This window comes from Hoplias malabaricus, chromosome X1, assembly GCF_029633855.1.
Source record: "Hoplias malabaricus isolate fHopMal1 chromosome X1, fHopMal1.hap1, whole genome shotgun sequence".
Classification (NCBI taxonomy): domain Eukaryota; kingdom Metazoa; phylum Chordata; class Actinopteri; order Characiformes; family Erythrinidae; genus Hoplias; species Hoplias malabaricus.
This window is the reverse complement of record NC_089818.1, coordinates 13,191,078-13,214,446: the sequence shown is the minus strand read 5'-3', so window position 1 is coordinate 13,214,446 and position 23,369 is coordinate 13,191,078. Positions and strand designations below refer to the sequence as shown.

General features: G+C 39.4%; 1 protein-coding gene across 3 annotated transcripts in view; it reads right to left on the bottom strand.

The window, feature by feature from the left end:
- Window positions 1-4: 4 nt before the first annotated feature.
- Window positions 5-23,369, bottom strand: part of LOC136675529 (zinc finger FYVE domain-containing protein 9-like) — a 36,772-nt gene continuing 13,407 nt past the window's right edge. For 2 of the 3 annotated variants that reach the window (XM_066652098.1, XM_066652099.1), the window contains exons 5-19: window positions 19,365-19,461; window positions 18,547-18,723; window positions 17,673-17,833; window positions 16,506-16,635; window positions 15,049-15,171; window positions 13,712-13,867; window positions 12,769-12,993; window positions 10,905-10,987; window positions 10,508-10,612; window positions 9,733-9,883; window positions 9,035-9,115; window positions 8,255-8,417; window positions 6,487-6,592; window positions 5,009-5,185; window positions 5-4,896 (exon numbers count right to left, since the gene is read on the bottom strand). In XM_066652098.1, coding sequence (XP_066508195.1) covers window positions 4,735-4,896; window positions 5,009-5,185; window positions 6,487-6,592; window positions 8,255-8,417; window positions 9,035-9,115; window positions 9,733-9,883; window positions 10,508-10,612; window positions 10,905-10,987; window positions 12,769-12,993; window positions 13,712-13,867; window positions 15,049-15,171; window positions 16,506-16,635; window positions 17,673-17,833; window positions 18,547-18,723; window positions 19,365-19,461 — 2,097 coding nt within the window. In that variant the 3' untranslated portion in view covers window positions 5-4,734. The remainder of the gene's footprint in view (window positions 4,897-5,008; window positions 5,186-6,486; window positions 6,593-8,254; window positions 8,418-9,034; window positions 9,116-9,732; window positions 9,884-10,507; window positions 10,613-10,904; window positions 10,988-12,768; window positions 12,994-13,711; window positions 13,868-15,048; window positions 15,172-16,505; window positions 16,636-17,672; window positions 17,834-18,546; window positions 18,724-19,364; window positions 19,462-23,369) is intronic. The other variant, XM_066652100.1, reaches the window with a different exon arrangement.

The window sequence follows — 23,369 nt, the reverse complement described above, 5'->3', positions numbered from 1 at the left end:
TTTTATTTATTTATTTAGAAGCTTTTATTTTACATATTCTACAGGTTTTGGATAAATTCTGCATTTATTGACAAAGAAAACCTGCACATGTGACTTTTTTGGCTTTTTAACCCAGGTTTGAATGTAACAGCACTTCCTCAGATCCAGACATGGTCATGAAGATTATTTTATCCAAAAAAAAAATAATAATAATAATAATAATAATTGTTTTTTAAACTTCCTCACGTCAGTTTTCATGGAAATGTTGAGCTCCTATCAGTCGTCGTTCTGCAGCGTCCAGCTTTAAAATGACACTTGAGTATAAAAGACTCATCGAGTGATTCTTTACAGAAATTAACAAAAAAAAATTGCAGCAAAATCTGTGTCCAAAAGTTTGTAGACACCTCACTCATTGAGTCAATGCCGCTACATTTAATATGCACTTCTTGTAAACTTTTCTCTAAAGAAAATATAAAATGAAAAGAGATGCTCTAGAGCAGCTGCACACGAGTCAACAAGCCTAGGGGACCATGCCCAACACCAAGCATGGGCTAGAGGGATATAAAGACCCCCAGCACTGGACTGGAGCAGTGAAAATTTGTTCTCTGGAGCGACGGGGCTGTAGTCGGGGTGTAGAACCAAACCGGCCGACATCCGCATCTGACCTCATTAATGCTCTCATGAATGCTGATAGCCATCAGATTCTCACAGAAAATTTTCCAGCATCCAAGAGGAGTAACACCCATAGCTGGATGAGCAGGTGTCCACAAACTTTTGGCTGTAGTGTATATCAATAAAACATAACCCAACCCAGGGCCTGCTTATGAGAAGTCTATGATTAGTGTTCGGATTAGTGCACACTATAAAGCATTTCTGGTGCCCTAACAACTGTCGCTAAGTTAAAACACTTGTGGGCAGAGCCAGGATGTTAATTGCAGTTGGATTGTCAGTGTCATTCATGCATTCATTCATTATCTGTAACCGCTTATCCAGTTCAGGTGGGTCCAGAGCCTACCTGGAATCACTGGGCACAAGGTAGAAATACACCCTGGTCCTTAACAGGACAACACACTTTTACACACTCACACACCTACAGACACTTGAGTCGCCAATCCACCTACCAACACGTTTTTGGACCGTCGGAAGAAACCGGAGCTGTCAGTGTCATAATACTCTCAATTTATTCTTTAAACCTGATTACAGCTTATTTATTTTAGTGTGTTCAGGTTAATATCAGGATTGGGCTCCCCCTGATGCCCCCCATTTTCCCCCTTCTATGATTCAGTAAACAAGAAAGTTTAAAAGGGTTTGAAAGAGTTAATCCACAGGGCAGCTCTATAAACACATCCACAGTGAGAGAAAGGAATTCCATTTAAATGTGTAGTGAACTAGATCTGCACGATATATCGTTTATAAATCAATATTGATATATTTGATTTGCAATACTGACATTTAAGGAATCAGGTGTTGGTATCCTCCTGACACAGACCCTTCACACCTCTATAATTATAATTTGAGTGAGTAAGTGTTCAGCTACTGAACCAGACTACGGATGAGGGTGTTTTCACTCCACTCTTCTCAACCAATACAAACGAGAAGAGCAGCAGTGTCCATTTCATTGGTCAAATCCTTAACACCACAGAGGCCCCATCTGCTGCCTGTGAACACACACGTGAATAGTAACATAGCCCCTTGGGGGAATAATATTCTCATAACACAGCATGAGAAACCTTAACCTAATTTGGTTTTTGAAAACTTTTTGATAAATTATTCTTTTAAATATTATTTTATTAAAAATTGCATGTCGCAATACTGATATAGTGTCAATATCGTGCAGCTCATGTTCCATCAGTGACAGGTTTTCTCCACATCGCTGCAGGAAAACAAAATTAAAGCAAAGCAAATTCCGCACCACAGTGAATCCTTGTACAAAATGAGGTGAACATGTCTGGGGAAATACAGCCGGGCGACTGCGACTGTAAAGAGGCTTTGTGCCCGAAACAAAATAAACTTTGAGGATCATTAGTTTTCAGAGGATCATAATGGACATAGGGGAAAGACATGGAATTGATTTCTACCCTCCAGACTGGAAAGGAGCAGAGTAGCTAACAAAGGGCATGGTGTGTACATCAGAAACCCACAGCTTTCTTCTGATGGACTGATTATCCAGGTTTTGTTCAAGTTCGTCTGGAAAGCTCTCAGCCGTTTTCGCAACGCTGTCCTCATGTCTTCTTTGAAATGGCTTAGTTTCCAGTGCACTGCATCGCAAATTAGAAGTCTGTTTCTCATTTTTACATAATCTCTGTTCTGAAAGGGAATTTAATGTTTTGTTTTTTGGATGAGAATTGTACAGACATGAGCTGCTCTGATGGAGATGGATGGTTCTTGATTGTATTTTTTAAAATAGGAATTTCTGGGGAACATTTTTCCAGCTGAGACGAGTCAGAAAGACTGAGTTCATCTTGCATTTGTGAAAATAACTGGATTGTTTTCACCCTTTTTGACTCTGAATCCATTTTCACTCGAGCAGACTCTGCCTTAAACAGACAGAAATCATTGTCAGGTGTTTCCTGGTTGAAATCCTGCAGAAATGTCCATCAAATATTATACGTATCCATCAGCTGGGTATTTTTGGGGCTCTTTAACAGTGTTTCTTTAGTAATCAAACGTCAACTCCATAAATAAAGAGTACATGCGCTTCACATTCCTCCCAGAATGGGTGAAAGCGGTCCATATCCAGGTCCAAATCTGATGTTTGCATTTTTAAAAAAGCTACAGCAATTCAGCTTTGGAGCATTTTACCTCAGTAACAAATAAAAAAACAACATACAAACAGAAAAAGAAACACAAGGTCCGTGTTCTCCACACTTGGGAAATAAAGCATCTGGTGATTTGTAAAGCTAAAAAAGGTGAGACTGAAGCTCAGGAGTTTATTTGTCGTCTCCGATCCCACAGCTGCTCCTGAACCTGAGGGAAATCCTCACAGAAAGAAATCCCTGTTGTTTCATTCTTTCACCCTGGGGCCTTCTCTGGACCGTCAGAACTGTCTTCTATAGGGCTGCATGATATATCCACTGCAATATCTGTCTCAGAAATACTGGCATCTTCAGTGTATGAAATAAAATCCTTAGTAAATTTCTTATTAAAACTCTTTAGGAGGTCACTGCTGGTGGTGGAATGTGAATAAAATGCTGGGAGTGTTTTGGAGACATTTAGGTGTCTGTTTACATTCACCACCACTGGAGATGACTCTAATCGTGCTTTTCCATTGCATGGTACCTACTTGGCTCGGCTTACCACGGCTCAACATGCCATTCGGTCCCTGGTCACTTTTCTATTGGCACAGCTCCCCCTCCTGAAATGTATCCAGTGTTGTCGCAAAAAAACTCCCTCTAAGGGGAACAGCAGGCTTTGGAAACTACAACAAAGGCTGCGGTAAAGTTAAGAGTTGTTCACTCATCGTATATTGGCATGTTATTGTTTGGAACAACACAGCTCCGTCATCAGTTCAGACAGATCAGTAGAGTTTGTTTTTTCTTGTTGCAGCGTCCAGCTCTTGCTGGATTATTTCGTCAGCCACCGATCCAATGAGCATTTGAACCCCTACAAAAAGCCATGGCGTACAGTCTGATAAAAACGTGATCTCTGCTGTAGGTGGAGATTTTAAAGATGGAGAGTTTGTGCTGGACATCTGCAATGTATGGCATAGATTGACAACCTTCTGTGGACATTCAGCGCTCTGTAAGGTTTCCATGCCGCGGTATAGTCCTTACTTGGCTCGCTTAGGAACCATAAGAGTGTAGGGACTAAAAAAAAGAACCCAATTCCAGGAACCAGATTTGCAGCGTAGGTACCATGCAGTGGAAAAGTGCCTTAAGTCTCTAGAAATGCCAAACACTCTCCATCATTTTGATTTCAGCTCACACACAGTACTATGGTGGAATCTGGAAATACTCCTGAAATCTCCATCCCATTCACAGATTCGGTCATGTCTGGGGCTCCAGGATGAAGCTCTGTGTGTGTTTTGATGAAGGTATACTCCAACAAACGTAAATGACAAAACAAAGCAGGTAATATATTTAATGTGTGTGGTTAATGATTCATCACGCCACCCCCACCCCTTTTTTTTTTATTATTTTTTTTAAATAGTCATTTATGGATACAAACCCCACCCTGCAGTCCTGTCTATATCATGCAGCCCTAGGTTTCCTCTCTGGCCAAGACCCTTGACTGTGCCGACCACTTTGAGCCCTGAAAGCCGTTGTGTGCTACAGTGAAGCTTTGGAAAAGATGGAGAAGTAATTTCTGCTCCAGTTTCTGACTCAGCATGACCTCGGGTTTGCCACAGTGAAGAGGAACAGAACAGTGAAGGAGGAGAACACTGTTCCACCTGGCACAGGAGGAGGAGATGATGTGCATAGGTGCAAAATCTGGAGGAAAAACACTGCTGCTCGGTTTTAATTCTCCCAGCACAGCTTTCAGGCTCTTAGAAGTGCAAATGAGAGCGAGAGAAGAGCAGTGGAGGGATGTGGGGGGTGGTAAAAGCAGAGTTCCAGTTAGAGGGATGAAGGGGAGAGACAAGAAGTAAAAGACAAGCAGCAGATGGATGAAATACAGAAGAAGAGAGTGTAAAAAACAGCAGCAAAAGGAGGGATGAAGTAGAGAGCAGAGAAGAGCAGCAGATGGAGGGATTAAGTACAGGGAGAGAGAGTAAAAGAAGAGCAGCAGATGTAGGGATGGAGGAGACATTCTTCTCTAGCTGATGATCTCGAGGATATAGAAGATGAGCTCCATGACGACGGGCCCCTCGCTAAGCTGACAGGTTCCACTGTGGATCACTGGGATCAGGGCACTGTCCAAATCACTCAGGTACTGCGGAAGGAGCGGCTGACCATTACTGCCCACCAGGTAGCCCACCTAAAATCAACAAAAACAAAAACTATTCGCCCTATTACAGTTTTCAGTAACGGCATTTGACAGCTGTTCTTGTCCAGTTCAGGTATGAAAGCAAGCCCTGGTCAGTCCTGACCTGATCTGAGTCCAGTGTCACTCTGAGGCCGAGCTTGGCCATGCCGTCCTCTTTCAGCAGTTTGAGGTGAGGACAGAGTGCTGTGCAGAAAGCCCTCGCCACATTCTCTGTCAGACGACTGTGATCCGCAGGGTCGCTCAGCCCACTCGATTGGTCATCACTCTGCAGGAAGAACACCTGCACACAACAAAAATGGCTGTGACCGAAATGGCTCCCTCATGCCTCAGTAGTTTGCTATGGAGTGAGGCACTATTAGATGGTGCTTTTCCACGACATGGGATCAGCTCGACTCATCTTGATTTTAGCTGGTTGCTTTTCCACTAGCACACCTCCTTGAAAAATGGAGCCGGTGAGGTTGTGAAACCCTGTCTAACGAGAGCTTTGTAAACCACAACAACGACAGCGGTAAAGTAAAGCACTGCTTATTCGTTGTGTATTTGTTTTTTGTTTTGATTTTTTAAACAGTTCTGCACCCCAGTGCTCACAGATCAGATTTCCTTGTTGCACGTTCGGCTTTAGCTGGAGATTTTCATCGGCCACTGACCCAAGAAGCATTTGAACTTCTTCAAAACGCCTTTGGGTAGTGATACGAGCTGCCATTGTGAGTCAGATTTTAAAAAAAATGTGAAAGCTGCTGTAACCTATATATATTTATAAACAGCGAGTTTTTGCTGGGGCTCTGCTTTCCGTGGTTACTGACAGGTCTTGCTGGCCAATCAGCGCACTGCAAGATTAAGTATCTAAAGTTGAATCGAGTAGGTTCCATGCTGTGAAAAAGCACCATTAGTTCACTAAGTAGACGAGAAACAAGTTAATTCTGATATTTCCATTGTCTGTTGCTTAGTAACAATAAAAACATGCAGTGAATTCTGGTCCACATTCAGCTCATGTAGTTCACTATAAATTACGACTGCACTGTGAATCAGACTTTAGGATTCAGACACTGGTGAGGCATTCAATAGTGCCCTAAAACATGAGCAGGGAGCCATTTCCATTAAATCAGACTTACAGCAGCAAAGGCTCAGGGACCAGCAGAAACACGACAAAAATGAAGCAATTCTTGGTATTTAAAGAAGCAAAGCAAATCACACATTTCCACCATTGCCTCTGTCCACACAGCCACTAATGGAGCGCAGAGCATGTGTTTTAATTTATTTTATGTGATTTAAACGTATTCACATAACGGCTCCAAAACAGAGAGACCAAAGAAAACCAGAGAACAGAACAAAGCAAGCAGCTAAAATATTTGTGATGTTCACTCTTATGCAAACAAACACGCAGTAAACATAGTGGGCAAAACTGAGCTCAGCCACCATCATTGAGGAAACGTCCATTAGTTTTATGATAACTCATTGGTTAAGGTACACAGATATCTGATTTTTCATAGCTGTGAGTTGGACTTAAACATTGTTTGCTACTGTTAACTTATAGAATGACACTGCTCTGCATCTGTAGAAGACTCAAAAAGAGAGAGTTACCTCCGTCCAGCGGATCACTTTCCCATTCGCTTTGTACTCTGAGCCATGGAAGATTTTAACGCTTGTGATGGACTCCATGGATTTTCCATCAATGGGGCTGATCACTCTGGAAACACAGATATAAAAAGTTAGAATCTCAACAGTACACACTTTATAAACTTTATATATATATAAATCTGAGCTGCTACCAACATGTAAACTATTCTATGAATACATTTTATTATCAGAAGAGTAAACACATATTTACAACAGCTAGAATTTAAACCAAACCTGGGCATTGTACGGCCCCCGGGCCGCATACGGCCCTTTGATTGACTCTGACCGGCCCGTGTAACGTTAATTGGAAATTACAAAATAAACATATTTTCTTATTTTACCTGATGCATCGACTGAAGCTGCATTGCTTTTATTTTGAAGTTGTTTTTTATTTACGTACATGATGACGCAAAACGTATATTGAGGCATGGGCGTGATTTGATCGTTGTCACTAGCAAGTCACAAGACGACTTTAGCCCTCAGAAATGTCTGCTCATGCTAAAAAAAGAAAGGTAGATGCCGAATGCAGGGTTTTCAACAAAAATTGGACTGCTAAGTATTTATTTACTGAAGTGAGAGGTAAAGCCGTGTGTTTAGTTTGCGGGGAGCAGATCGCCGTGTTTAAGGACTACAATTTGAGTCGGCATTACGAGACGAAACACGGGGAGAAATACAAGAACGTGACTGATGCTGAAAGGGCGCGGACATCGGAAGCTTTGCTAGCTAAACTGCAAAAGCAGCAAGACTTTTTTACCAAGCTTCACACATCCAGGGATGCAGCAACCAAGACCAGCTTTGTGATTTTTAATTGTATTGTGGTTATTTTTATTGGCATGTTTAGCGTGTTTTTATGATGCCGTTTTAGTGATTAATTGCCTTTCCCATTGTTTTGTGAAATTCGCTTGAATAAATTACATTTTTTGGAAGGCAACCTCATGTTTTCATTGCTTAATTATAACATATACTCTTACCAGCTTGTCAAAACAATGCTATTTACTGCTTTTTACAAAGAAGTACAGTTAATATTATGCAGAATTGAGATCAGCCTTTTGGCCGGCCCTCCACAATATTTTCTGTTTCTCATGTGGCCCCATGGAAAAAATAATTGCCCACCCCTGATTTAAACGGTAAACAGCAGGAATCCTGGGAAAATTGGTTCTTGGTGTTATATACAAGAGATTCAGTAAAAATTCTCTCAGTAAAATTCATGAAGGGCTTCTGTGCGTTAGAGGGTTTATAAACTAAAACAAATATTTAGTGTATTATAACAATACAAAAAAAAAAAAAATACACAACAACAATGGAAGCTATAATATTGGGACAGATTAGGGATTAAAGATTACTATTGGAATCACAGTTTGAGTCTGATTTTCAAATCCAAGCAGCTGCAGTTTAATTTCTAGCCTGTGTTATCCAGACATGTGTCTTTACTGATTTTAAACGGGAGTCGTTTAGCTTCTTATACGGAGTTAGACCAATTGGAGGCAGGTGGGTACTGTGCTGTGGACATGGCCACAACCCACAAACTGACAGACCACCTGCTGCTCTGCACTCAGTGCTCAGAATTACAACCAGATATCTTGTAATTGGTCTTGTAATAAACACAGGTCTGCCCTTTCATTTATAGAAAATAATTTAAATCCTAAACAGCAGTTAGATATTTTCCCCAAAGCGGTCAGCCCTAGGGCTAATATCACAGATGTGTCCGGTGCTGAATGTGCTGGTGTTTTACCCCTTGTTGAAGTTTAAGTCGTCCTCTATCCACTGGATGTGGACGTGCTCCTGATTCTCCTCTTGATCCGCTTTTCCACAAACAATCCTGAAATCCTTCATCTCTCTGAGAGCCTGCCGCAAAGACTCCATCGTTTCTGCCGTGATCTGCACCATCACGCCGTCTGAGACACATCAACAGCACATCAGCTGCATGAAACATATTCTCAATGAAGTACAACATACAAAATATGTTTGAACTGTAAATAAGATTAAAGTATCACTAGGTTAGATTAGGTATTATTGCTCCTGGGCACAGTCTACAGTTGCAGAGTGGAATTCACTTTTACAGCATTGTCCTATTGTGCTCAGTGGAGCATAAGAATGATTTTGAAGCTGTAATTGTGTGGTAAAAATAATATCTATAGTTGTTTTAACATGTTCTACAGGACACAAGCGGCTTATAAATATATGGCATTCCTCTGCAAAGTGCAGCATGCTGTTTCTATTTACTATATTTGTCAAATACAACGTTTGGGAAGGCCACATTTAACATGCCGTCTGAACATAGGTGGCCTAAATTAATTAATACAATTACACTGTATTCAGTGGTTAGTTTATAAAAAGCAGCAATCCTCTATAGCTCTCTCTAAAACTATTTCTGTACACCAGTATAATAATAAATAAATATAACTCATCCTGAGCCCTGGGTAAAAGGAGTTAATAGGACATGATGCTTAGTTTAGCGAATATTCCAGAGGGAAATGATGACCTATATTCTCTCGTTATGTTTCAACACTACCTTCAACGATACTGGTCTTGGCTAAGTATCCAGACGAGGTCTTCAGAGCACCGCTGAACACAAAGAACGAGGCTCCTGTAACTGGAAAATGAAAATAAACAAAGCTTAACAAGCTAATCACAACAAAGCCTGATGATTTCCTTGAACAATGTGTTTTATTTGTGAAAACTTTCTTTCCATTTCCATTTTTATCATGTATCACAGCCTCAATATAAGGCAACGTGATATAGTCCAGTGGTTCCCAAAGTAGGGGGTGTACCCGATATAGCAAATTAAAACAGATGTAATGTAAATTAATACAAGTCTCTTCTAATAATTCCACTATAAAAGTAATAATTAACAATATTTCAATAATAATATATTTTGTTCAGTTTTCTTTGAATTACAATGTTTAAAATAAATTCTAGTGGAGGTTGGAAGCAAAAGATGTGTAGGGGTGTGTAAGAGTTCAGGGTGGGACTCAAATGTATTTTCACCTACACTGGGGGTGGACTGCAGAAAAAAGTTTAGGAACCACTGATATAGTGAGTTACTGACCAATCCATTAGTCTAAACATAACACTCACTGCTCCTGTAGAAATACAACAGTGGATTCCAAAGTTTTCTTTCATTGTTTTTTTTTTTTTTAATAATAGATTTGACGGTGCCACAAAAAGCTTAAGGACCCCTGCTCTAAAGCCTCCAGGCTGGTGTCCCACCTTTCCGAGGCTGGTGGTGAATGCTGATAGCCTGTGTTTGGTAGTTTCCATCATCGTTCTGCACACAGACGAGGTGAGAGTCGGCTCTCTCGTTGAAACATGCTCCCATTGCTAACACATGTTCATTGGACTTGTTCATAGCCTTCATCAGCTGAAATGAATAAACACACACACAAATATTTTTAATCAAGAGTTAATGAATTTTAAGGCCACATTTAAAAATAAATAAATAAATAAATCCCCTGTTCAGTACATGTCCACATTAAAGATGAACCCACACACTGTGAAACAAGATCACCCAAGTCAGTTTTCTGTGTGCCGCCCAACTGAAAACATGTCTGAAAACATGGCATAAAATGATTTTGCACAGCTTCTTGCGTCAAGTGGAGAGATTTTAGAGAGGACCCACCCCCTGTCTTAATCTGTCCAATCACAGTGCTGGCCTTGAGTCTACGTGAGAGCCCAAAGACGAGGTCAAATGCAACAAAACAAACATCGAGTGCAGAGAAATAAGGGCACATTAAAAATAGAGAAAACAAGGATAGAGAAGAAAGAGAACCTGAGAAAAAACGGCTAAAACCAGAGCTGTTGCTCCTCACTGCTGTGCACTCGGAACGGGTTGAACAGTGAGGGGCTCGTTATAGTTTAAAAGGAACGTTACACCTTATATCAAATTTCCTCTGAAATATCTTATGAGATATGAATTGAGTGAATAAGGTGTACCAAGTGGCCATGGCTATGGACATGTGAAAATGACCAGAAAGTTTGTGTTTACCTCATTATAGCGATTGCTAGGAATTTTAATGCAGGTTTTCCTCACTTCCATATCCACCACCAGCCCTCGGACCACTGGCAGCGTATACTGATAATTCCGAAAATCCTATGAGGACAAGTGCACACACACATTACACACATTATATATATATATATATATATATATATATATATAAATAAAATGCTCTTATATACAGGTTTTATGAGATACAGATCTAAAGTCTTCAAATCCAAGTTTATGCAGTGAAATGCTTTGATAAATACTCCTTCAATGAAACAGACATATGATAGAGTCTATAAAACAAACAATAAAATATATACAGAGTACAAATCAGATATATTAAAAAGAAAAAAAAAGTAATTTTTTGAGATAAATATAAATATATAAATTGCTTTACCGCCAGTAGGTTAATGATAGTGTGTCCAGTTTCTCCAAACAGAGGCTTTCTGAATCGGACACTGAACAGAGGACAGGGGTAAACTGCAAATACAACAACACAGTTTAAATTTACATATGAATAACATTCAAAGGATCAGTAAAAAAAGGTAGGAGACAATGAGCAAGTACATAAAGAAAAGTTCAAGATGGGAAAAAAAAGAAAGAGGAAAAAAGGAATGAGTAAATGAATTAAAGTATGCTTCAGATTCTCCATAAGAGGGAGCTATCAGCACTCAAAGATCTGAGGAAAGAATGGAACTTTAAGTGCTGTTTATCTGATGAGGAGTTTGGTGACACCATTGGAACAAATTTAACCACATAACTTAAGCCAGAATTCAAGCTAAACCAAGAGAAAGAGCAACAGGACATTCCTACTGAACTACTCATATCCAATTATGAGTAAATAAAATTATCTGGTTGAATCTGAAATCGTGCTTTGTAGGATTCTCCCCCAGGTCTTGTATGTTTGTTATTTGCACAAGGCTATATGTCTCGGTTTTGTGTTTATGTACATCTGTGTGTTTCACAGGGTCTCCCAATATAAATCCAACAGCAAATGCAGTGAAAAAACACTCGAGTAAAAGTAGTCCATGCTAGAAAACCTCATTCTGTCCAACAAACAGAGCAGCAGGACCATGATAGAGCCTTGGACTGTGTCATCGCAGCAGAGCTTTAATTTCACAGTTTAGGGAGCGCAGCAGGGGGCACTTTGTTAATATATTCAGCTCTTCACATGCTCTGGGATTAGCTCCAGCTTAGAGAAGAGCATCTGAGAACAAGTGAAGAGGAAGAAGAGGAGGAGGAGGAGGAGGGGAAGGTGGCAGTGAAATCTCAGAAAATAGAGCATTAAAAATGTCTCCGCTTCTATTTTATTATTATCTAAAGTCAATTGCAGTTTGTTATTAAGTGTACAAATAGGTTTTAAAGTATTTTTGTGTAGCGTATAATTGTAATTCAAATTTTAAACATATAAAAATGGTCATTTTATGTCGCTTTTATGACAGTTTTGAATCATTTTATTCAAACAAAAATAAAATAAAAAGTGGGGAAAGTAGCGAAAACGGCAAGAGAAGAATTCATTAGTCGCCGCATTTCTTATGAGATCCGTGAGTGCTGCAAAAGCATGTGATGCGATTTGTTCTGTTCTTGGGGGTAATATTGTATCCAAAAGTATGTGTGAATTTTGGTATAGATGATTTAAAGATAATGATTTTGAGGTTTGCCATCAAGAACCTAGCATATTAATACTTTAATAATATTTTTTACTTTAATAAACTCACAATTGACATTTTTAATACTATGCACCAGTTACCATAAAATGACAAAAGAGCAGAAGACTGTTAGAATTTATCATCGTTTTTTTTTCACTTAATTTCAGGGTCAGGGTGGCAACAGTGTAACCCAAGAAGCCCAGGCATCTCTGTCCTCCACAACTTCCACCAGCTCCTCCTGGGGGATCCCCAGACGTTCCCAGGCCAGCCAGGAGATATAATCCCTCCAGCGTCTACCCAAGGACCTCCATCCAGTTGGACATGCATGGTATACCTACAGTGGGAGGTGTCCAGAAGGCTTAGACACCTGAACCACCTCAACTGGCTCCTCTCAACGTGAAGGAGCAGTGACTCGACTCCTTGCTCCTCCCTAATCACTGCACTCCTCACCCGATCACAGAGAGGAAAATCATTTCGGCTGCTTATATCCACAATCTCGTTCTTTCAGAGCTCATGACAATAGGTAAGAATGTGTACATAGACTGACTGGTAAATTTAGATCTTTGCTTTTAAAAAATTATTTACACACCCAATTATCAAAACAAGACTCACATCTGTACTCAGCTCCAAGGCGCAGCAGCAGCCGCAGGGGGAAGACTTTGGCCCAGGGCGTCTCCCACTTCTGCAGCAGGACCCCGAAAAGGTACGGGGCGTTGGGCAGAGGAAGGTCCTGCAGAGACTGGAATGTGGGGCTGATGTAGAGAAATCCTCCGTGCTCTTTACTCCCCAGAAAACTCTGAGTGAAGAACGAGTGACCCAGGTGACTCAACACGTTCCCTACAGAGAGAGAGAGAGAGAGAGAGAGAGATTATTAACACACAGATGCTGCTCTATTTACTGTATGGGGAGGGTACTTTGTTTTTTTTATTTTTAATTAATTTTTCTTCCATTTACAATCATGTTAATCTATTATTGTTTCAAAAATATATACTGCACCAGAACATGCTGCACTCTTTATAAAGACTATAATATTTAACTACTCACGGGAAACATACTTTGGTCAAAATCCCACAGTAAGGTTCTCCCCGCATTTGAAAAGCCCTGTTCATCATGGCTGCTTTCAGCGCCTGTTCTTTTAAATGATAATGAGCCGCTCACTGTTCACCACGAACCGAGTACACATCAGTGAGGAGCGAGGAACAGAAGATCTGTGGGTTTTTTTTTATTTTTTTTTTTTGCCATTTTCACTCAGTTCTCTTTTTTCTCTGTTATCATTTTCTCCAATTTTACTGATTGCTTTTATTTCTCCATGCTTGTTGTGTGTGTTCACCACCACTGTCCTTTAACTCCAGCCTTTGATCCTACTAAACACACACCACCACAGCACTGAAAACACACTGATATCACTATGACCAGTTCGGGTAGACCCAGTTTCACAGTTCTGGTTCTAAACAAGTGGCCGAGCCATTTTTAAAGCTGTTGCAAAACACTCCACACGCTTCTGAACACATCTGACATGGTCTGCACTCTCCACTGTGGTTTACAGGTGTTTTACCTGTGAGAGCCTCTTGATAGAGCTGCACAAAGTGTGTGAAGATGTCTTTGGGGACGCTCTTCTCATCTGGGAGACACTGCAGCAAGACCACCAGCTCGGCCTGTCCCACCGCATGCATGCCCTTAGTCGCCACATACCAGCACTTTCTGTTCACATCTGTTAATTTAAAAGAGAGAGACAAAGAATAGAGGAGTTAAAAACAGCAGATGCTTAAAGCTGAGAGTGTTTTAAAGATTGTAGATGTGGTGTAAGTAGCAGCATTTTGATTTAAAGGAGTTTTTGAAGCATAAGTTGGCACAGAATATATGGTAATTTATATCAAATCATTTCCAATAAAATTATCTTTAAAAAAAAAAAATAATAATAATAATAATATATATAAAATAATAATATATTTAATATTATTATATTATATTTTAAAATAATAATAATAATATATATATATATATATATATATATATATATATATATATATATATATATATATTTTTTTTTTTTTTTTTTTTTTTCCACTCTAAAACAAAATATTTGTATTTCAATGCAGTTTATGTCCTAAATTAAACCCATTAAAAGTTTTAACATAAGAACTATTCACAATTAATTAACTTTAACGCAGATGAAGAAACATGTTATAATACTTTGTTTTTGTTTTATTTTTTAACCCCAAAATAAATTAATCTCTAGTCTGTGCCCAAAAAAAAATTAAGACACATGGCTTTTTGCATCTGTTCATCATTGTAGATGATGTTAGCGTATTATTCACTACAAAAATCAACAAAACACACCTGGGCTGTAAAATGTAAATTTGGAGTTATGCCCCTACTTTGAACTAATAGAACCCAAAATCAACAGCAGCTCCAAAATGTTGCTTATCCCAACATTTCTGCTGAAACTTCTCCTATTATCCCCAAATTATCAATTGTCTGCAAAGCCCAGAATCTAACAGTGTGCCTCTAGCCTTGGGAGAGTGGGGGCAACCCACCAGCTCTTTTCTAAATGAGGCTAATGCAACACCCCTGAACAGTTTAACACACAGGAGGAGAAAACGCACCGCTCACATCTGAGAGAGACTGTTGAGGGGGAGGGCCATCCTACCCACCCAGAGAGTGAAGCCAACTATGCTCTGATCTCCGATCCAGGCCTCACTGATCTCTGAAATTTGGGCCAATGTTTAGACCAAACGGATTTTAAAATTTTTAAAGGCGTGTGCTTCAAAAAATACGATAAATGTTCCCACTACTTTGAATGAATGAATGAATGTCAGGTTTTCAACTTAAACCTGTTTGCGCAACAAAGCGATGAAGATCCAGAGAGAAATTAGAAAGAGAGGCACTCACAGTTGACCAGTTTGACCATCGCCAGCAGGTTAGCGTTCAGCACAAAGACCAGGGGGTCTGGACCCCCCTCCTCCAACTGCTGCAGCAACAGGATCTCTGATGGTCTCTCCTCCACTGCATAATCTACACATACAAAACACACTGCTTTTAACACCATCCCGCACTATCATCTCTCCTTGAGCCAAAGAGATCAGGAACTTTAGCATGGAGACACTCCTGAGAAAGTGAGATTGATATTTAAGCACAAACACAATGATAAATGACACAGATACAGGTATAGGCTGATCAGCCAAAACATTAAAATGACATCCTTGTGTCCACATGAACTGTCCATTTGATAAGCTCCTGCATATTTTTTTTTTAGCCACTTTCATCCAAATGACACTGACGTGGTGGCGTGTTAGTGTGTGTTGTGCTGGTACGACTGGATCAGACTCAGCAGATGCTGCTTGAGTTTTTAAACCCCTCAGTGTCACTGCTAGACTGTAAATAGTCCAGTGTCCTGTGCAGCAACAGATGGGCTACAGTCTCTGACTTTACATCTAGGTGGACACATGGTTTAAAAACTCCAGCAGCCCTGCTGTGTCTGATCCGCTAATACAGTACAACACAGAACTACTTAGAAACTGCACTACAAAGTGATCTTTTGAGCTGATAAAATAGACAAACCTTTACGGCTGGTCAGTTTTCCAAATTCAAAGGAATTTTCACTACAAATTAAATACAAAATTTAATTTGAAGGATGCTTTGGAAAGTGTGTGCTGATGTGGTTATCTGGCATATTTTATGCAAACATCTGATCATTCTGTTCATAAATATAAAAAAAACTGGAGAAGCACTGTGAGAAATACAGCATTTATTTCTTTAGGGTGAAACAAATAAATAAAATATTTCAAACCAAAACACAACACTACTTTCAAGTATAATTTAAGGTGGTTTCCCCCTCAACTTCTCGAAGGCTTTAAATAACTCAAGCGTGTGGAAAGAATGTAACTAAAATTATCTGCAATTTTAATATTAACTACTGCCCCCCACTTTTACTTCGAGATCGCAGACTGGTGTGTAGATAAACTCTCAGACAAATGTGCAGACAAATACATGTTACAATGAGTGAGAGTTTAGACGTGATTTCAAAAACTTGAGTGATATTATCGCTGTTCAACAGCTATCCTTTACATTGTGAGAAAATGGACTAACGGAAATACTCCAAAATCCTTTTACATTGACTTCCAGAAAAATTTAAGAAGGTTTTACCTTCTCCTGAAAAGTTACTTTTTTGGACATGCTTTTCTTTAGACAGCGATGATACAACAGTTTGTGACAGTGATATGGTCCTACTGCCCACCCCTCAGCACATTTACGCATACGAACGCCCAGACGAATGCAGATGAACGCAGACACACGCAGGCATGCATAAACCAGAGTGAAGAAGCTGAATGGTGAGGATGAGCAAGCACCTGAGATGTGGCCTCCCGTACCTCCTTTGACGCCAGTGGAGATGAGAATGGGAGGAAGACCGTCCTCAGGGATCAGGCTGACTGAGCAGCCAACGGGGCTGCCCACTGGACCCGCAGGGGCATGGGCTGCCTACAGGGGGCAAGAGGGGCAAAAATCAGTTATGGAAACAGACCTGAAATCTTTGCACAATCTAAAGTACAACTGTTCTGAAATGTGGCATTTTACTGAAATGGACTGTGCTGTGAGTTATTTTTCTTGGCAAACATATCCTACTGTTAATGCACTTTAATCACTGTTATTTTTAATGCAGTACTGATTTACCACACCACAGTGACACTGCACAAAAACAAACACTTCCTAGACGTCCCAGCAATGCTATGCTGCTTATCATAAGTATGGCGAGAGGTTTTCTGTCATTTAAAACAGTCAGAATACTTGCACAACATGCTGTGTCACCCAAGTTAAAGCAAGACTAGGTAAGATTTGGTATTTATGCTCCTGGGCTCCCCCTAGAGTTGCAGAGTGTAATACATATTTACAGCACTGTCCCAAAATGAAGGGGGAGGGGGAAGTATATGTTACATAGTGGAGTTTCTGATTTCCGTATAAAGTGGGCCATGATTGCTGACGCCTGGTTTTACACAGTCACTCGGGCTAACAAACAAGTGAGTCTGAACAAAGTCCTGAGTGTCCATATCACTATTTTGCATCTGTAAATTTCACTTCAGCAGAGTGATTTATGTCAAGAGTTTTCTTGGTCCCTGTTAGAAATGACTCGCACACCCTCAACAGAGGTAATTAAAACAAAGGGAACGCCATTCCTAACTGGCCGGTCTGTGCTACTTTATAAATGAATTTATTCATGTCTTGGAGATATTCTGCTCCAATAAACATGAGTCAGGTTGAGAAATATTTCTGAACCTTTGACAGTAATAAATCAATCCTGATGAAGCAGATTGTGTTGCCCTTATGTCTATAACTAACTAAATGCATGTATTTTAAAACATTATTTATTACTGTTCTTCACACCAGAGGAACACACTTTGAAAATAATAATTAAAAAAAAAAGACCAATTGTGAATCCCAGCTGTGTACCAATGTTTTTATTTATTTATTTATTTTTTTTTTTTTTTTTTAATACGTGGTCTAGGTCAGTTTAACCCCACCTCGTGTGTGCTGGCAGCTGTAGATTTGTTGGAGAACTGGGACACAGTGAGAGGCTGTGACTGGCTGGAGTTTGGAGCTGGTGCTTTGGAGTCCGCAGTCTCTCCGTTTGGTAAAATACCGTCTGCAAACCAGACCCTTCTCTGCTCACGAGAAAGAGAACCTGCAGACAAACACAGACCATGAACAATGACACTGCCACCAGCCTTAGAAATGTAGCACAGACAGAAAAATACAGCACACACAAAGACTACAACAAAAACATGATACATCTATCCCTTCAAAATAAAGTAAAATAAAACAGATATCAGGTCAAAAACACAAAATGAGTGAGTACCAGACTAGAGGTATAGTTTTTGTTCTGTCTAGGATGTTCTGCTCTAGTTTCAGGTTGGGGGAAGAGCCCCTGCTTAGCTTCAACTATTCTCTGCTCCGTTTTCTCAGCTCTATCAGTTATTTCTGTAGCATATAGCTTTTGGTTAAATCCTCTTCTGAAAGAGTTTCTTCTTTAATAGTGCCATAGCTTTGCTCACCTGAGTGAATCCTCATTATCTCATTAATAATATTAGCATGACTAGATTCCTTGCTCCCTTGCTAGCACTGACTGAAACCAGTGTCTTCATTCGCATTGGGTGATTTATTAACCCTCGATATCTGCTGTAGATATTTGTCATTTACTCAAATATCTAATATTTGTCATTATTATGTCATTTTGTTTCCCCTGCCCAATCTACAACAAACATTTCTACTGTGATACTCAGTAGTTACTTAGGGCAGGGGTTGAGACAGACCAAGGATTTTAGGATATTATTACTTTAGGATATTATTCACTAAAGTGGTTGTAAACCAGAGGGCTCCAAGTAGTGAGTGCTTTACCTTCGTTTCCAGGCTGTTTGAGGACTCCAACAGGCACCATGACTGTGGGAGGAGGAGAGCTCAGGGCCCCAGAAGCCTGGGCCTGCTGCAGCGGGGGGATAGTGGAGCAGTACTCCGCTGGGTTGTTGGGGTTCGGACTCTGATTAGAGGCAGCAGCTAAACTCTCCCATGACTGAGCTGAGGAGAAGAATACAGCACCAGGAAAGTTACACCGGAGAGTATAACAAAGAATTATTTCACCCAAAATAAATAAATAAATAAATAAATTAATTAAATAAATCAATGTGTTCAAAAAAACTAAATCATTTTTTTACTTTTATATAGTCCTCCAAATCTCCTAAACAGAGACAAAGGAGAAGCTTTTAAGCCAAAAGCTATGGGCTTTACTGTAAAATAATTTTTTTGAAAGGTTACTGTGGCTTTCACTTTGGAGTTTATTTGGAGTCTTTCCACAGTTAAAGACACAAGACCCTAGTTTCAAACAAATGGAAATCTCCCATTCTCCCAAGTCTCCATTACAAAGAGAAACAGTCTGTCCTGTAAGGACTCTGTCCCTCCTCATAAGAGCAAGAGTTAAAAAAAAAAAAATGAAAAAAAATAAATAAAATATATATATATATATATATATATATATATATATATATATATATATATATATATATATATATATATATATATATATATATATATAAGTAGGCTAAGCAGGGAGAAACCCACCCCAATTCATCCCCCATAAAAACAGAGGGGCAATCCCACAACATCTCCACTCCCCACTGAGTCACTAACAGCCATTTACAAAATCCTGTGAAATCACTCACCATTCAGAGCGTGGTGACAGGTCACACACACCCGGGCCTCTTTCCTGTCCATGTACATCAGCCTGGACTTCAGACTACAACACGCAGCACAGAACACCTGCACACACACACAGATCATAAAACCAGTATCCAACAAGTCATCCCAAATCTCTTCTAAAACTAATGATCAGGAGCAATCATCAGTTTCTACTCCTCTATGAAGGCTTTAGACTAGATGTGAAACATTGCTGTGAGGATTTGATGGCCACTACAAGAATATCACTGAGGTACTAATGCCAGATAATTAGTTCTACATCCCAGAGTCATTGAATGAAGCGCCATCACTCCAGAAAACACAGTTCTCCAAAGCTAAGAGGGTTGATGGGTGGCATTGGAAATGGTGACATTAGGCTCATCTGGATCAACTGATCCAGAGCATCCCATTCAATACTGTTCTACAGGGATTACATGCAGTGGGGCCACATTCATGAAATCTTTGTAAAAAAAACAAGCAAACTGCACGTAATATATGAAGAAATTGACATTCCCAAAAATTTTCCACCAGATTCATGAAAGCTGCGTAAACACCAGATTTGTTTTAGTAGAACACTAGTAAACAGGGAATTTTCAAAAATGGGAAATTTACCATGGGAATTAACGGGAATAAAACAGGAATATTCAAAGCTAAAGGTGAGAAACTTACATAAAGTTGCAAATAAAAATACTGAAGCATCATCTTGGCTAAAATATTTAAACACAGTAGCAACACAGTTGAATAGCAAAGCTGCTCCTCAATCCCGTGCACATGGCACACAGAAAGGCTATTGAGACAACACCAACTGCATTGTTCATTTCTCCATCACATGTACAGCATATGTGCTGATTTCTAGAAACCTGACACTCATATTTGGATCCAAGTACTACCTTTATTGACAGTAATAGCATTTAAATATTTAAACAAGTATTAAATCAAGGCGTAATCTCACAGATGCTTGCTATCTGGTAAATCAGACTAGTAGGCTAGCAACAGGTCAGTTTACTTGGTTTCTGTAACCAAGAATTAATACTATGCATCAACTGTTACCTATTATTAACCCACAGTTATTATTTGTATTGTTATGCTTTCATGTCTGCAGTTGACAAAAAAAATTGATGAGAGTGTATGATATACTTCCTTTAAATTATCCAATATTTTCTATTAATTCCAATAAATTCCCAATGTTCCCAAAATTTCCACAGAAAGTTTACATTTCTGAATATTTCCAAAGTTCTCAAGCTAAAGTTCCCAAGGAAAGTTACTGGTAATTTACTGGATATTTATCTGAAAATTTTCCATCGCTTTGCAACCCTATTAGTGAATGCCAAATGTTCACAAAATGGGTGTACGTGCATGTTACTTTGCAATTAACATGCTATTACCATAATCCCCTCCCATGAATTTCAAATGACAGCCTTATAAGAAAGCGCTCGGAATGAGAAGCCACTACAAAAGCCTTAAAATCTCTACAGTAACGAACAGTTACAACAAGTCACAAACAAAACAAATGTTCTGAGCGGAAATCAATGTTATTGAAGTGCATTCAAATCTGCTCTTTTTAGATTCATTCTATGTACATTTTTTGCTCACTTATGGGAAAGTATAGCAAGGCATTAGAAGGATTATGCTGTCTAAAAATTACATAGTACTGTGCAAATTTTTTTAGGCTGAGAAAATTTGAGAAGCTGTTATCTGAACAGTACGAAATTGTGCGCTGAAATAAAACAAAAAACATTTTTAAAGTAAGTGTGATATTCTGTGTGTTATCATCTCTGCTTGTGGCAGTGCAGTTTTATTTGAGGTTATTATAGTTCATTATGCTAAATAAAGTGTGCTGTTGATTTCACAAATCCATACAAACAAGAAAATCTGGAAATATATTTTCACACTGGCTCACAACACAAGTTTAGAAAAGAATATCCTATTTTGTATTTATAATTATTATATAAATGTAAAAACATTTACTTAGAAGATACATTATTTTAAATAATGATAATTTTAGAGGTCTAACACTTTTGCACACTACTGCACGACCACTGAAGTTACCCTGCACAATTCTGCTTAAGGTGGGGGAATCTGCAAGGAAGCTAAAGGTGTTTATTTTTGACACAAGCTCCTTCTATGACTTTTGGCCCATTTGACCCTCTCTGTAGTCTCTGACAGAGGGTTAAATGCCTGTGCATTTGTTCCTGATTTGCAAGAGTTGCTTTAAATATGTTTCAATGAAGCATGTTATAAAACGTCAGAGGTGCATGACAGCACGCAGAGTAAACGCACGAGACTTAAATATTGTGATTGTATAATTTTGTATCAGTTACAGTGTGTCAAGTATAACATAGCTTAAAATTCCTGGGATGATGCTTGGATGAGGGCTTAAAAATGAATGCTTTAAACCTTCCAGGGTCCAATGAGCCAAACGCGGACAGTCCATGCACAGGTTTGGGGTTCTAAAATATTGCACAAATAAAAAAGAATGGATCTTGGTAGTGAGCTGAGCTCAGCTAATAAACCAGTATCATCTCCAAAGACGTTAAAGTTCTCTGTGCAGAGCTTTCTGTTAATCAGCAGCAGCACAACATCAGCTATTGGCACAGGTTACAGACCAAAAACCCGTTTATATTGCAGTGATCCCCATGAAGTAACTGACTACACGAGTAACAAAATAATTCAGCAAGCCATTGCTTTTTAGCTACTGGAAATTGCTCTTAACAGGCTGTATTAGTTTGATTATTCATTAACTGATTGTTTACCAATTTAGCTGTTGTATTTTAATTCATTTTATTAACTTTACACATTTTCAGGAGCAGGTGTAAATTTCTTTGGACCTATGAACATGAATGAATCTGGATATTTACGAAAAAAGTGATTTATGAATGATTTACGTGCAAATTCATTCTACTCACGTTTCATGAATGAGGCCGTGTGTGCAATTTTTGTTAGCCACACTGCTCCAGTGTGAAACAGTAGACCCCAGACATGGTCTTACTCACCATCACAAACCACACAAACGCTAAGATAGAACAAAGGAGAACATGTCATAATTTTACACATCCGCCCCTCCTCCAGACAGACATGTGGCCTTTAACAGAGATGCCGTGGAGGTCCCTCCACACCTTCGTCTCAGTTTCATTTTCACTTCTCTCCCGTCGATTGTTTCTGTCCGAGTCCCTGACAGGGCCAGCGGCCGTTTGTTTATCGCCAGGGGAAATTACCGCCAGCTTCCAGCAGCAGTGAAGCTATTTTAAAGTGCATCATCAGCAGCCCTTCCTTTCCCCAAAGACCTTCGACAATTTCAGACGTCCTCAGCCACAAAGCAATTACCTACACATCCTTTAAAAGAAGCAGTCAGTCCTTTTTTTTTTTTAAACCAAAGCAAAGCTGCAAACAGTACGGACGAACGCGATTATTCAATATCTTCACGTTTCTGTTCTGTAAGATCTAACTCAGAGGAACAGACCCTAGTAATGGCTTATGCTTAACACTGAATATGTAATACCTCCAAGCCACTAGATGTCAGTATAATAGTGAAGAAGAATCATTGGTCATAACTGCTGAATCTTTCCAGTTCTCCTTAACAGTGTTGTTACAATGTTTGTAAACATTCTATGTAAAATAATATCAATAAGCTGACAGTTAATTAAGACTGGTTTACACTTCTGAGAACAGTGGAGAAAGAGAGACTCAATCCCCCGGAGCGATATCACACTTCTCTTCTGACACAGACCCTACAACCACTCCGCTGTGTTTTTGTGCTAGTTCGGGATGTTCACGTTCAGTATTGTTTTTGGTCCGACAGATCAGCATCAATCATAGATCATTAGAGTATTTATTCATAGATAATTAAAACAAGCAGAGACATTAGCAGAAATAAAGATAAATATGACAGATGTGTATACATCCATTAGCAGCCCTTACATCAGTGTCGCTGCGGTGCTGGGGATGGTACACCACTCAAATCATACCTGCTCTGTGAGAGTACTGAGCACTGA